This window comes from Anabrus simplex, chromosome 6 (genome assembly GCF_040414725.1).
Source record: "Anabrus simplex isolate iqAnaSimp1 chromosome 6, ASM4041472v1, whole genome shotgun sequence".
In the NCBI taxonomy this organism is placed as follows: Eukaryota; Metazoa; Arthropoda; class Insecta; order Orthoptera; family Tettigoniidae; genus Anabrus; species Anabrus simplex.
Genome location: NC_090270.1, coordinates 167719476 through 167736362, shown reverse-complemented (window position 1 = coordinate 167736362; position 16887 = coordinate 167719476). Strand labels below are relative to the sequence as shown.

General features: G+C 41.5%; 1 protein-coding gene across 1 annotated transcript in view; it reads right to left on the bottom strand.

Annotated features, from left to right (window-relative positions):
• The window catches only part of LOC136875918 (uncharacterized), a 47605-nt gene extending 31023 nt beyond the window's left edge, over positions 1-16582 (bottom strand). The window contains exon 1 of the mRNA XM_067149537.2: positions 16492-16582. Coding sequence (XP_067005638.2) covers positions 16492-16582 — 91 coding nt within the window. The remainder of the gene's footprint in view (positions 1-16491) is intronic.
• Between the last annotated feature and the right edge of the window lie 305 nt (positions 16583-16887).

Below are 16887 nucleotides of genomic sequence, written 5' to 3'. Positions count from 1 at the left end.
GTAGTTTCTGGAAACATTTTGCCTCCCCCTCTCCCTTGGCTACGCCAGTGCTGTCTACCGAATCCTGTATATATATTGAGGGGAACCTACCTTCATTCCTGTCCTTTAAAAGGCTAATTATCTCCCTCATAATGGCTATCTCTCCTCTTATATTCCTTTATTCCCACTCATAACCACAATTCCTACACCTGTCTTCTTCAGTCGTTCCTTCATCTTCTTCAGAGAAATATGAAATAATTTGAAAATATGAACAGAAATAGCGCGTTATATGAATAAAAATATATCGTATATGTCAGATATACTGTATACTACTCAAAGAGTTAACGTCAGGAAAACAACCTAGATACTAACTGATAAAATAACTACACTGTCACGAACTGATCAGCAGTGTTCATATATCTATGTTCACCTTGCAGGCGTAGAGAAATTTTTACGATATTTCCAGTAACGAACTCGCAGCAGAGGTCAACGGTGTGAGCGGGATGACTATCCATACCGTTGCCTACGTCAAATACCTACGTTATAATACAAGGCCTGGAAATAGCGACCGTAAAACGCTATCGAAGTGGTCACACTGAAGTTCAATGCCTGGCCGCTAGGATCGCTTTCTTGCCCCCTGTCTACCAGGTTCTCGCCTTTAAACGTGTTTATTAACTGAGTTGGTTGTGAATGTATTATGTATTCGTCTGATGTTAAGCATTCGCAGTTCCAGTCATGGTTTAATCACGAGAAATTAAAGGTAGTGGAATTTCGTTTCACAAGTTTCCAGTGAATGTTCGATGTTCGAAATATTATACTGAGGAAGTATTACGCATGAGATACGACTTCAAGATTATGAAATTAGGCCTCTGTTCCTAAGTTTTGATCCGAGTTACGTCATAAGAATCGGACGCTCCCAAAATTTGTCACTGAACTTTTTTTTTTGTAAACCATTAAGCCTCCGCGGCTCAGGCGGCAGCGCGCCGGCCTCTCACCACTGGATACCGTGGTTCAAATCGTGGTCACTCCATGTGAGATTTGTGCTGGACAAGCGGAGGCAGGACAGGTTTTTCTCCGGGTACTTCGGTTTTCCCTGTCATCTTTCATTCCAGCAACACTCTCCATTAACATTTCATCTGTCAGTCATTAACCATTGCCCCAGAGGAGTGCGACAGGCTTCGGCAACCGGCACATTTTCTATTTTCGCCGCTAGATGGGGCTTCATTCATTCAATTCCTGACCCGGTCAGATGACTGGAAACAGGCTGTGGATTTTCATTTTCATTTTTCTGTAAACAATGCTACCGTGACCGGCGATCATTTGAGATGCCCCTTCAAACTTAGAAAGCTTAAATTAGGAAACCAACCAGAAAAATAATTTGCCCAACAAGTTTGGAGAAAATGAATGTAACAGGAGCTAAAAATATTGTATTCTTCCCTGAAACAATCCTGGCTTGAAAAGTATGGAAGTGGTTTGTCCCGAGAGCATTAAATACGGTTTAAAATAAACCATTTGTTTTGTGAAGTATTTTATGAAATTGTTCGATGCGCATGACGTCTGCAACACCTCACACGAGACATATTCCAGGAATGAGAACAAACGAGCATCTTTTAGTACTGAAGATGAACGCCTCAGTTGGTTAATTAATGATTTCCTGTCATATTTTAAGAAAGTTCAAATGCATTCAGAGAAAGTACAAAAGATTCATGAGGAAATGTATCAGGCACAGATCTTGACTACCCAATCCACTGCGGCCTGCGTAAAATACAGGTAAGCCCCGTTATCCACGGATTCGTTATCCGCGATTTCGCATATACGCGATTTTGGTTTTAAGTCTAGTGCTGCCATCTGTTAACAGTACATGGAAGCTGTAATGCCTTAAGGCGGGTACAGATATGCGTGCCGAACTCTGTAACGTACACTGCGTCGCGCGCCAAGGTTAAACGGAGCAAGCCCAACTCCACGCGTATGTTCTGTCGTATTTGTCGAGACGTGAATCGTCAGTTTCGGTCAGTAGAGCTGTGAAGTTGCACTTGACAGGTTTCCTATTTCAAAATGCCGGGTAAAAGGAAAGAAAGTGTACCTGTTCGAAGGAAAGAAACGTGTACCAAAGTTGTATTCGTTAGAAACGAAGTTAAAAGTTTTGGATCGCTATGAGAAAGGAGAGCGTATTGTTGATATTCAGCGTGCTTTGGGACTTACTGAACCCACTGTGAGAACTATTCGTGACAATGCGAAATCAATGCGAAAAACTGCTCTATTTTCTACTAAAGTGTGACTAGAATGACCAAATCTCGCTCGGAAGTGATGGAAATAATGGATTGGATTGAGCGTCACAACCTACCCCAACCAACACATGCCTCTCTCTGGAGCTGCTATTGAAGCTAAAGCCAAGAGCTTGTATGCAGAATTTAGTTTATTATTGTGTTCCAGTATTAAAAAATTAAGTTTATGTAAAATTTGCATTAAAATGCATTTCAGAAACATAATGGCTATTGTTTTTTTGCAAAAATAGTAAGAATCTCTGCTATTTTAAACTTAACATGCGAGTAAACAGAAACCTAACCCTATATTTTACATATAAAATGACTCTCGATTTACGCGAATTCGGTATGCGCGACAATTCCGCGGAACGTAACTATCGCCTATAACGAGGTCTACCTGTACCTCATAAGTATACATTTGCATCATGCATTGACGAGGAACCTAACAAGCGATGACATCGAGCTCTTCTTCAGCTATCTAAGACGCCAAGCGGAATACAATGACATTATGGTTCGTGTGGCAAAAGAACAAACAGACCGTAAAGGTTCTTTAGAACATATCTCTTCTCCAGTTACTCAAAGTCCAACATTGTGTCTTATTCGTTTTCAAGATCGAGGAGCCCTCAGATACCGAAAATAATCGTCTGTGGCACTTCTGCAGTGAACGACGGAATTTGTCACCTCCGCTACGCAGTACTTGCCCCGAAGAAAGTTACTAAAAGGTGTATGTACTTTTTCGAAAGACATGTTCACCAGCGAAATTAAGTGTAGAAAGTGTAAAGACGACAAACCACCTCTTTTTTTTTTACTATGGACATTTCTGAGACTTCTATTAGACAACATTGCTTCGAGCCACTCAAGTAGAAGAGAGAAAGTTTTGAAACTTGATAAGAAGCCCCTCAAAAGGAAAGTTTTGAAACTTCAATGACATATCCAAGCCAATGCAGCACCGCTCTATAAATAAAGTACTGTCAATACTCGCAAAAACATTTAGTTCGTTTTATTTAGGATATAATTTACTTATTCACATATACGCCCATGCGAATACAAGGGGGCAAGGATGCGATCCTAGCGGCTGAATGGTCAACTAGGATGCCACTCGTTTCCATGAGTGCATTTCAAGGCCTTGTATTATAGCGTGGCAACGATCCATACCCACATTACGGGCTATCAGTGTGTAGTATTCCATCGGCAACGACAGCGAAACTTTCGATCAGCTTTCGCATCTCTAACGATAGCTCATATTATACCTTGGTAGCTCGAAAGTAGCGGCATTTCACGTATTCTCACGCGGTTGTCACTTAAATCCAGATTTATCAAATAAAATAACAATATATTACACCATAATATTTACACAATACGGTACATTACCAACTTTCCTCAAAGGAAAATAGGAAAATAGCTGCTTAAGATCACTTGAGTGTTATTTTATCTTCTTTTACTGAGCACTGCAAGGTAACAGAGTGCTCCGACTTTTGGCAGGGGAGGAGCGGCCAGAAATGATATTCCTTCCTCTCTGCGTGTATCAGATGATTTCTTTGGTCCAGTGCCCTCCACTTTCTCGCTAGCGACGGATTCTGATCCCTCTGAAACAGTCTGAAAAATGTTCATTTAATTACATACAATGGTAATATCATTATGTGGATAGGCGATGCGATGGTTTAATAATTGGTATTGTAACGTAATGAAGCTTAATTCGGTTACATTATAATCGAAATCGAGCTAACTAGATCCACGGCTGAAGAAGCATGACTTTTTTTTGCTATTTGCTTTACGTCGCACCGACAAAGATAGGTCTTATGGCGACGATGGAACAGGAAAGGCCTAGGAATGGGAAGGAAGCGGCCGTGGCCTTAATGAAGGTACAGCCCCAGCATTTGCCTGGTGTGAAAATAGGAAACCACGGAAAACCATCTTCAGGGCTGCGACGGTGAGGTTCGAACCCACTATCTCCCGAATGCGAACCCGCTGAGCGCTTCTGACCGCACGGCCAACTCGCCCGGTAGGATGAAATAAGAGTTCCATGTTTCATATCAGGTAAAGGAAGGGAAGACCCGAAACAATGAAACACTTCCTAGGCCTTGCAAACCATTTATCGTCAGCATACCGGGCTGAGTGGCTCAGAAATGTGCAAGTGCTGGGCTTTTGAGTCGAAAGCGGCGGGTTCGACCCTGGTTCATTTCAATGGTATTCGAAAGTGTTCAAATAGACCAACCTCATGGCGGTGAATTTCTTTTGTCTTTCTCTTCCTTTTTATTTGCTCTACGTCGCACTGACAATGGTCTTTTGATGGTGGAGGTGACCATGGCCTTAAATAAGGTACATCCCCAACATGTACCTGGTGTGAAAATCGGAAACCACGGAAACAATCTTCAGAAGAGTTCAACGCGCCCCCGCCCCTACCTCCAGGATGAAAACTCACAGTTACATGACACGAACCGCGTAGCACCAACTCACTTGATGTCGGTGGATTTACCGGTACGTAAAGGAACTCACGAGGAACATCATTTCCGCATTGGCGCCTATGCAAATCGTAACATTGTTTGTGGGAAGTAAAACCTATGATATTATTATGCTTGTGGAACACTATTTAAATTGAACACCAAAGCAACAACTGATACACTGCAAAAGGTTGACAGAAGGACACTCAGAACAATCATTAATAAAAAATATCAGGTGGATGGACAATGGAGATTATTGCCTAATGCAGTGGTTTATAGGGAAAGTGAATCTATAATAGATACGATAAGAAAAAGAAGAACTGCCTTTTTCTGTCATCTTTCTAGATTAAATCATAATAGGATAATAAAACAACTATGTAATTACTTTTGGAAAAGTAAAACAAAAAATCATTGGTTTAAAGAAGTTCAGAATGATTTAGAAGAGCTGAATATTACAATGAAGCAAATTGAAAATAGAGAATAATAAAGGATTCTCAAGAACAAACAAATAAGATTGTCATTAAAAACTGCACAGCACAAACAATATGTCATATCTGATGAAGAAAGGGCAGCCAGGTCAGCCAGAATGAAGAGGTTTTGGGAAAGGAAGAAGATGATGCAAGCTAAATCTTCAGTTAATTCTTTGTTAACATAAATGTATTTGGGTTTGATTTAAGTGCTCCAATGTGGGCGTAAACTATGTAAATAAATAAATTATTATTATTATTATTATTATTATTATTATTATTATTATTATTATTATTATTATTATTATTATTATTATTATCGTCTGGCTCGGAAGAAGAAACAGAGAGAAACTTTTCTGAGGAAAGTGGAGCAGCACATCTAAAAACAAGTGAACTCCCAGTTTTACGCGACTGTTGAACATGATCACTGCCACGTGACCTTCAGTTGTATGTAGAATCCGAACCATGAAACATGACTTATAATTTCAGAAGTTCCACATTTCTCACACTCTGCAAGTTCCCGGTGGAATCGACATATTTTACTTGTAGGGTTAAAATTTACTCGGAATATTTGCCACTGAACAAGAGGATAAGATGATTCAAAACCTCTTCAGTAAATCTTATAGCTGCCAAGACCATAAATCCCTGTGTCCATTTTGAAAGTATGTCTGCATTAAGAAAGATTTCAGCTCCCTTAAGTCGTCGAGAAACAAATACCAGAAGACTGCATTTGCCGGTCGTCCAAAGTTCACGTTGACTTGATCTTTGTAGCTATGAAAGCAACAGTAAGGTGGTCTTTGAACGGAAAACAGCAGCCAGAAGAGTCTTGACCTTTCAAAAATGTGAAGACAGAGAACACAATTACAGAGACGTGAAAGGTAAAGTTTAAAATGAAAGAATAAATGATGGTGATGATGATAATGATGACGATAATAATGTTTAACATTCCACTAAACTAATTACATTTGTATGGTCCTCGGAGAAGCCGAGGTGCTGGAATTTTGTCCCGCAAGAGTACTTTTACGTGCCAGTAAATCTACCGACACGAGGATAACGAATTTGAGCACCTTCAAATACCGTCGGACTAATTCAGGATCGAACCTGCGAAGTTCGGCTCAGAAGGCCATCGATCTACCACCTGAGCTACTCAGCCAGGCTGAAAATGAATGGCATTCCAAGTCTAGGGTAATTTAAGGGGAGTTAGAACGAAATGACCACGTGTTTTTGGCGACGCAAGAGTAGAAAAGGGCTAGGACTGGGAAGGTAGCTATCGTGAACTGAATTAAGCACAGTCCCAGCGTTTGTCTGGTGTGAAAATGGGAAACCACGGAAAACCATAATCAGGGCTGCCGACGGTAGAATTCGACCCCACCATCTCCCGAATACAAGCTCACAGTTACGTGACCTGAACCGCTTGACCAACTCGCTCGGTATTACACAAGAATGGCCTATTCAGTGAGAAAATGTGTGCTATAATTTCGGTTCAGTGGTTTCTTTTGGTTGTTTAAAATGCCGTGAGGAAAATATGTACCTATATTCTCCGTTCTGTTGTTTGAAAAATATAGGAATATACCAAAATTAAAAGTACCAAATACCAAAAATTGCCATCAAAGTAGTACGTTATGCATACTCATACAATGAAGCCCAGAAGTATAGACCAAACTATAAGGAGCAGTCAAATGAAAACGGGATGCCCGTCATAACACACATTCCGCGCGAAAGGCGGCAACACTGTTGGTACGTATCACTACCATCGCTGGAATAGGAGAACTGCATGGCAACAACTCGCAGGTGCACACAGTTGTGAGAGTGCAAGGATCTTATAATAATTGGGTAAAATTCTTCTCTCATTTTCCCACTCCTTTAATCATTGGGGGAGATTTCACCGCTCATCACCCTTTTGGACATGTAAAATCACGTGTCCGAAGGGTAACAAAATTGTGAAGATTTTTCGCTAATTTAAATTTACACATCCTCAATAACGGTTCCCCCAACTCGCCTTACTCCACCGTCAAAAAATAAAAGTGCAATGGATAGAAAACTATATATATATTTAGTCCAATTCCCATCAGAATAGGAGCACCTTGCTATAATATGTGAGGGAGGTTCCCCTTGTTGGAACGAGAAAATCATATAGCTTGACGTTTAGAGCGCGTGGAGAAATGGCTCGTTCTAAAGATGAGGTATAAATGATAAAAAGAATAGGACTTACAATATCATCTTGAGGTAGTCCTTGCGAAGTTACTGGAGGATTAATGTCTGGGTATTTTAAGATGTAGAGAACGAGGTATTTTAAGATGTAGAGAACGATGTATAAGTAGTTTATATAAATTAGTGATGAATTGAGTTCGAATCCAGTTTAGCTTTGGTGGAAATGGATGTCATATCGATGTACGTAGTGCTGGAATCCAGAACCGATCTGACAATATTTTTATAGAGCGTAAGAAGGATGGCTGGATCCGCTCCCCAGTTTCTTTTGACTAAAGACTTAAATAAATTTCGTTTGGAGTGGAGTGTCGTTGTTATCTGACTAGTGTGAGTTTTCCATATAGTTTTACTCGGCAGCACCGCACAGTGGCGCATTGAGACACCAATGTACGTTTATAAAAGGACGATCTACACTTGACGCACTTAATGTTCTTCTCACAGAAATACTTCTTGTACGACCGGGCGAGTTGGCCATGCGGTTAGGGCCGCGCAGCTGTGAGCTTGCATCCGGGAGATAGTGGGTTCAAACCCCACTGTCGGCAGCCCTGAAGATGGTTTTCCGTGGTTTCCCACTTTCACACCAGGCAAATGCCGGGGCTGTACCTTAATTAAGGCCACGATCACTTCCTTCCCACTTCTAGGCCTTTCCTGTCCCATCGTCGCCAAAAGACCTATCTGTGTCGGTGCGACGTAAACCAAATAGCAAAAAAAAAAAAAAATACTTCTTGTACGATGTCGTAATGAGGCTTTTATTTGCCATGTTTATAGGCATACAAAGAGAATATGATAACGTAGACATTCACACGCTACTACAAAAACTCCTCATTCATCAAATTACTGTTGGGATCTCTGCTTTCCTCCCCTAACAAGGCAATCTTAGCGGAATCCTCATAACCTCCCCTTTTCTTTAGTAGAAAACTGATTTCCACAAAGTACATTCCAAAACTCTTTTTACAAGCATCCCTTCCATTAATACCTAAGTCACAACTCCTTCGGCGCTACTATATGGACCTTCACATACCTACGGCTAAATATCCTGCTCTTCTGTGGTCATTTAAGACCTTCGGTCACCTAAAATCTTCGGTCATCCAAACTTTTACTCATCCTAAATATATTCATTCTTTTAAAGCCGATAAAGCCAATTCTTTTAAAGCCCCCTTTAATACTTCCTCCTAAAACTTTTAATCACCTTCCCCTCCCCTTGTCGATTCCCTCACTTGAGAAAGAAGAATTTATTAAGCAATAGACACTCATTTTGTATACTGATAGGTAGAAGCACCTAAACCCCCCTGGAGTGGGAGCTGCATTCAATTCCCCTGATATCAACCTATCTAGATTATTTATTCTATCCGATGCAGCTTTCTCTTTCACTGCAGAGTGATTTGCTATCAGACAAGCTCTTTTATATATTAAACACTCTCATATTCCCCAGGCATACAGCCACTGACTCACTTAGTGCACTGCGAACTCTAGAAAATTCGAACCATTCACATAACTGGTACATCCAAAATTTACGAAAAGTTTGCTCCGACATTCATTCGCCTGGCGCTAATATCATACTACTACGGGTACCAGGACATTTAGACATACCAGGGAATGTCCGTGTTGATGGTTTGGCAAATGGAGCGGCAATTGGACATGGTTTACCTTCTTCCCGGCTATTCTGTATTCGGACATCTGGGAACCCTGTCGATCTCAAATTTGGGCTATGTGGCAGAGTCAGTGGAGAAGAGCAGCTTCTAGCAAAGGACGACATTTATTTACGCTATTGCCCTCCAGCCCTTTAAAACCTTGGTTCCTTCAGAACAATTACACACCTCGACACATATCTTTTTTTTTTTTTTTTTTTTTTTTTTGCTAGGGGCTTTACGTCGCACCGACACAGATAGGTCTTATGGCGACGATGGGATGGGAGAGGCCTAGGAATTGGAAGGAAGCGGCCGTGGCCTTAATTAAGGTACAGCCCCAGCATTTGCCTGGTGTAAAAATGGGAAACCACGGAAAACCATCTTCAAGGCTGCCGATAGTGGGATTCGAACCTACTATCTCCCGGATGCAAGCTCACAGCCCCGCGCCTCTACGCGCACGGCCAACTCGCCCGGTTCGACACATATCAATTATAATTCGTATGAGATTAAACCATTCCTGCACACCTGCCCATCTTTCGTATGAAATTAGTCAATTCGAACATGTGTCCTTGTAATCTTGAAATCGGTACGCTAAATCACATAATATTCCAATGTCCTATTCACGAATCAATCCGTAAACGAATTATATATCCTATGCTGGGTACAACTTTCCCATTTCCTTCACAAACTTCGTGTCTTGTACCACAACCCACCCCTCAGATAGCCGCTATACTATCTCAGTTTGTATCGGAAGCTAACATTCATCTAGAATATAGGACTCCTTATATGTCGACCCGGTCTTGTTTGTGTTTAGTGTAGAAAGCCGCTGTAGTGGGTCACACTGGCGTGAAGAAGGTAGAATCCTATGTATCCCTGTGTCTCTAACCTATTGCCAGCCTTAGTACTACTTATTTGGAAGTGATATCCTACAGGCTTTCACCACTTACAGAATTGTTCCAATCTCATCCATTCATTAAACTTTCTCTGTATTATGTAAAACTGGTGGCTGGACGTAGTACGTGAGTGAAGTCCCTCAAATGCGAAGAAGAAGAAGAAGGGTTATATCTTTGTTGGTGCGCGGACTGGTCTAGTGTATTCGTCCAGCTGTAGAAATGGAGGCAAGCAGAGAAGTGTGGTTCGTTTTCTGGTTGTTGAGGGTACTGGAGTACGCAAAACTCATCTTCGCATGTCTGTTGTGTATGGCGAACACTGCATGTCTCTGACGAATGTGCAAGAGTGGCATAGGAGATTCCAAAAAGGGCTCACATGAACTGCAAGACGATGCGCGCCCAGGACAGGTCCATCGAGCCATTACTCCTGATGTGATAGGGCGGACTGATAGCCTTATCCGGGAAAACCGACGAATCACGGAGGAAAAAAAGACATAAGTGGACATCGGTTTCATTCGGACGAGAGAGTGCAAGAGTGGGTGCGGTTGTGGATCCGTCAGCAACCTACCTCTCTCTACAAAACTGGAATTGATCGTCTCGTCTCCCAGTGGATTAAAGGTACTAACGCTATTAGTAATTACTTTTGAATAAAACTCCACGTTGTAGCGGGTGTTCGGTTTTCATTTAACTGCCCCTTACACGTACTCCAGGCTGTCATATATCTGTAACAATGCTATCGATGTAAATCATGAAGCTGTTTATGGAAGCTAAGCCTTCACTGTCTCTTGGTTTTGGAAATGCGGAGGATTCAAAAGCACCATTTGAAACAGGAATTAATTTTAGTTATAACTTAGTAAACATCAAAAACTTCTTTCTGAAATGAGTTTCTTAATAAATAATATCCCAATTGAATTAGGAAATTGTAAATTTCGTTAAAATTTCAAAAATTTCAATTTTTATGGTTCCAACTCCCCTCAGTAGTGCCACAATCGAATATGAAAGAGATTCAGTAGAATAAGAAAGTTGTAAAAAGCAAGTAAACAGCAAGTAAAATAGTCCATTCGACTCATTGCTTAGAAATACTCGCAATCACACAATTCGCTGCCTTATTTCAAAAGCCTTTTGCGATAACGGGTGGGAAGTACATGAAGAAGTGAACTGCTTAGCTGAAAATGGAAGCACGAGAAGAGTAAATATTGTAGCCATCGATAAACAGAGAGATCGTTCTGTAATATTGGACCCAACAGTACGTATAGAAACAGACGAACAGAAGCAGGCAATCTACGTTCCAGTATCCAGTTACATCGTGGAGAAATATCATGTAAACTCCGTCACTGTTTACGGATTGTTAGTGGGTGCAGGAGGTACCATACCGGGGATGATGGCCGAGTTATGGAAGAGGTTTGCCTCAAGGAAAGCTACCTAGCCACGAGTACCGAGGGCTGTGCGTGAGTCCGTGCTTCTTTTAAGGAACCATTTATATTCCAAGACATAAAATGTTTACAACACTGTGTCTTATGGCAAACCCGTTGAGGGTCAGTTTCCTAAACAAAGGATATTATATACATATACGTGACTGTTGTCATCATGATCACAACCATGAGATAGAGAAGGGACTTATTATGTAAGAAGTATCATCAAAATAATTTCAATCTTTTCGTATCTGCATATTTCGGCAACGGGTAATAAAACGGGTGTCATGGTTGGGGTGTTGCAACAGTGTTAAATTCGATGTAGCTGGTGTTGTATTAATCGTAAAGGGGGAGTAAGTTGGAAATGGAGGTAGTTCGGATGCACCAGTTGGCAGACAAGCTCCACTGTGGATGATTAATATGCAGCATTTTTAAAGCAGATGATCCTGTTGTATTTTACTGCTCTGCTATCCAATTGGGATACGGCGAGAGTCGTACTCGGCAGCACTGCACAGTGGCGCATTGAGACCGAAGTAAAGAACATAAAATCCTCCTCCTGCTTTAAATTCAAGTCTAAGTTAGGAAAATATGTGGTTATAAACAGGAGCATTTAACTGTTCTATGTTTGAATGGATGTTATTTTCGATCACTTAAATAACAATTGTTTTAAAAGTGTAGGATTGAGAAGTATGGCGATGCCTTAGCAAGATAAGGTAAACAGTGAGAGAACTCTTCCACTGTTTAGGAAAGTGCACGATTCTTAACTTTATACCGCTGTGGACATACCGCTACAGGAAAAGAAAAGGTAAATATTGTGGAAAATATGTCTAGTTCAATATCTGGTGAGATACAGTTTGCCGAGTTGACTGCGTCTCATAGTATGAACTAATTCAAGTTTGATGCTTTCATTTTTCTGCCTGTACTATCTCATCCTTGGCTTTGACCATATGAAAGTGACTGAGATATCAATACTACTAGCAACACCGTTCATTACGCATCCAGTGCTGGTCACGAATGATGTGAAAGTGTTGCTTATAGGGTCGGTTGGAGTACGTAATTCAGTGGGCTTGGTACACTGATATGTAACAACACCTTGCTGGGGTTACAACCGTCTTCGAGCTGAGCACGCTATCACTCGTTAACAAGTATGTGCCGTTTCTTGATTTAGGGTCGGACATGAGTGAGATGAAATTAACTGGCATGTTCTACGACCGGATGCTCTTCCTGGCGTCAACTATTGAAGATGAAATTAATAATGGTGAATTAAATTGGGTAAGAAAGTGGAAGGAATCGGTTGTGTCCTACGAATAGGGACTGTCTCTGCATTTGCCTGGAAGTGAAAATGAGAAACCACAGAAAACCATTCTCAGAACAGCCGACGGTGGCGTTCGAACCCACCTGTCTCCCGAAAGCAGAGCTTGGCTCCATATCAGTCCGCTCGATACACGATATACATACAGATTACTCCAATTACGCTACGCCATCTTAGCAGAAAGGAAAAGCAATGCATGGCATAACGTGCCTTCGATATTCCGAATGTGAATAAAACCTCATAATAAAAATGAGTCCGCCTCTGTGGTGTAGTGGTTAGCGTGATTAGCTGCCACCCCCGGAGGTCCGGGTTCGATTCCCGGCTCTGCCACGAAATTTGAAAAGTGGTACGAGGGCTGGAACGGGGTCCACTCAGCCTCGGGAGGTCAACTGAGTAGAGGTGGGTTCGATTCCCACCTCAGCCATCCTGGAAGTGGTTTTCCGTGGTTTCCCACTTCTCCTCCAGGCAAATGCCGGGATGGTACCTAACTTACGGCCACGGCCTCTTCCTTCCCTCTTCCTTGTCTATCCCTTCCAGACTTCCCATCCCTCCACCAGGCCCCTGTTCAGCATAGCAGGTGAGGCCGCCTGGGCGAAGTACTGGTCATTCTCCCCAGTTGTATCCCCAACCAAGAGTCTGAAGCTCCAGGACACTGCCCTTGAGGCGGTAGAGGTGGTATCCCTCGCTGAGTCCGAGGGAAAAACCGAACCTGGAGGGTAAACAGATGATGATGATGATGATGATGAATAAAAATGAATTAGGACAGACTCCAAATCCTTATCTGCCCCCACTAATAAAAGGAACTACCATAATAATCGTTAAAACATTCAAAAATACAAAACTATTAGGTAATCTCATAGGTTTCCTTTTCCCACACTATGTTGAGTATTCTGCCCGAAGGCTACTTGAATCCTCAATAGATCCGCTATCAGCTGTCATAGGTAGCCTAGACGTCACTGAAGAGGTGTACTAGGAAAATAAGGAATTACGCGGTCTCCCGCTTCTTTCCTTACCAAGCTAGATGTGCTGTTGCCTATCGGTCAGCCAAGCCTCCTGAAATGCGTACACCAACCGACCCTTTGAGCGACACTCTAAAAGTACGCGCACCTTTTAGCGATACATGGACACCCTAGTGCTGAATCGGTCGACCTCCGGTATCTTCGAGATTCGTATTGGCAACCTTTGAAACACAAACTATGAATCGCTTATGCATCGCTGTGCGACATCTGGCGTACACTTTACGAACTAGTACAGCTGTTGTTTACACAGCAAAGCCAAACTATAGAATTCATGCTAGGAACAAGATTCGCATCGAATATAATGTTATATAATGTGTGTATGACACAGTTGTTGGCTTAAGATACTAAAGGTTTAGAAAATTCATATCGATCGATCATATTATCGATTCAATTCAGATTTCATTTCCATTCAGTTGACAGTATTACCGGAATCGGGAGAGCTCCCCCCTTACTCCTCATCCCCTGACAAAGAAATATCGCTAAAAGGTGCGCGAACTATACACTACACGTCATAGAACGTTCATATCGTCAAAGTCAAATGAGACTGGGACAGATGAATTAATGCAAAAAAAAAAAAAAACCTTGCTCTAGGCCATACAGTGCTGCTAATGTGGGCTGGTAATAATCAATTTATTTTATCCAGTATTTCTGATGGGAGTATTCATCGATAGCATCAATAGTCGGGTGAGTTCAAGAATGCACCCTTTACAAAAAGTAACCTATATTAAGAAGAAGAAGAAGACGAAGAAGAAGAAGAAGAAGAAGAAGAAGAAGAAGAAGAAGAAGAAGAAGTCCGACTCATTGGCTGAACGGTCAGCGTTGAGCCCTTCGGTTCAGAGGGTCCCGGATTTGATTCCCAGCCGGGTTGGGGATGTCAATTGCCTTTGATTACTGGGTGTTTGTGTTTGTCCCAACACTTTCGTCTTCATATTCACACAGTACACTACACTACCAACCACCACCGAAACACGCAATAGTGATTACATCCCTACATATAGGGTTGGCGTCAGGAAGGGCATTCGGCCGTAAAACGGGGCCAAATCCACATGAGCTACGCAGTTCGCACCCGCGACCCTACAGGTGTGGGAAAAGCGGTAGAAGAGGAAAGAAAGAAAGAAGATTAATAATAATAACACCCTTCGAGTGTTGGAGAATTTAAAAAGTGCCGGGGGTGTTCAAAATTTGTTCGGCAGGAGATATCTAATGTTCCGAAAGCCAACGATACGGACGGAGTTGTTGGTTTCAAATATCCTCAACATCAAATTCAACCGGCCTCAATTGAGATCGTCGAATCGGCTTTCTTGGGAACGAAAGGACAACTACAATCGATTCCTCTGACGGGGCCCTAGCATGTAACACATTATTTCGAGAGATGAAATATATTAATGTTATGTTAAAATCAAATGAGTTCAGAATTAAAATCCTTGGACTGGCTGGGAATCGAACGCAGAAAATGAAGGGTAAGAAGCAGGCTCGCTACTCCTACTCCATGAGGCTAGCGGATTCAGCTTCACCAAGTAAGCTAATTTACTGTTAATCACAGTCAGATCTTACTCTACCGAAAATAAAAAAATAGAATTATCCTTGCACTCCGCCGGCAACAACTGCTATTAAAATCAATTTTAAACTCCTAAATGCACACCGTTACTTCATTTCAGGTGTCCTACATCTCCTCTTTTTAAGTACACCAGTGTTACGAGACATTACAAAATACAGATTGCTCTCTATTATACTTATAATTAATTCAAGATTGAATCGATACCTCCAGATGATCAAGTCCTGGCAGCTGTCCTACCAACCACCACCGAAACACGCAATAGTGATTACATCCCTACATATAGGGTTGGCGTCAGGAAGGGCATTCGGCCGTAAAACGGGGCCAAATCCACATGAGCTACGCAGTTCGCACCCGCGACCCTACAGGTGTGGGAAAAGCGGTAGAAGAGGAAAGAAAGAAAGAAGATTAATAATAATAACACCCTTCGAGTGTTGGAGAATTTAAAAAGTGCCGGGGGTGTTCAAAATTTGTTCGGCAGGAGATATCTAATGTTCCAAAAGCCAACGATACGGACGGAGTTGTTGGTTTCAAATATCCTCAACATCAAATTCAACCGGCCTCAATTGAGATCGTCGAATCGGCTTTCTTGGGAACGAAAGGACAACTACAATCGATTCCTCTGACGGGGCCCTAGCATGTAACACATTATTTCGAGAGATGAAATATATTAATGTTATGTTAAAATCAAATGAGTTCAGAATTAAAATCCTTGGACTGGCTGGGAATCGAACGCAGAAAATGAAGGGTAAGAAGCAGGCTCGCTACTCCTACTCCATGAGGCTAGCGGATTCAGCTTCACCAAGTAAGCTAATTTACTGTTAATCACAGTCAGATCTTACTCTACCGAAAATAAAAAAATAGAATTATCCTTGCACTCCGCCGGCAACAACTGCTATTAAAATCAATTTTAAACTCCTAAATGCACACCGTTACTTCATTTCAGGTGTCCTACATCTCCTCTTTTTAAGTACACCAGTGTTACGAGACATTACAAAATACAGATTGCTCTCTATTATACTTATAATTAATTCAAGATTGAATCGATACCTCCAGATGATCAAGTCCTGGCAGCTGTCCTAGAGGAGGGTTTGCATTAAATGGTGGTCTCAACTCCCCATTTTGTACATTTAATACTAGATAATACATGAAGGCGTTTCGCTGATACATCTCTTCAATGGATCTATTGCAAGTAGTCAACTTCCGTAGCCATCTAAGAACAAACTGCCTATCTAAAACACAATTCGCAACATTATGATTAGTTACTGTTAACTACCAGCATTTTCTATCATATGTGTATTGGCTAGTTATCACACCTGTCCTGGACTTCAGATTGTTCAGCATTGTCTTGGTTAAGAACATATTATAATTACAATCGTAATTTAGATCTGCTGCCAAATCACTCATCTTGATCGTGTAGAGGATGACTGAGAATTTATTTCAAAATATTCACGCGAACTATTTTAGTGGATGGGAAGTGTACTGCTCTTTAGGCTGGAATTATTAAAAAATGGCCAGCAATTTCGATGCGAGTTTGTTTCTGTACGTCATCGCATAGACTTTAATTAATAAATTCTGTTTCCGAGATGGACAGGTTCAGATAGGACAAATGGCATGATTTACACGTGGAGTAACTGAAACAGCACCAACATTTTGAACACAAAATGTAATCAATCCGACATATTTCAAATAGCATCAAAATACTGTATACC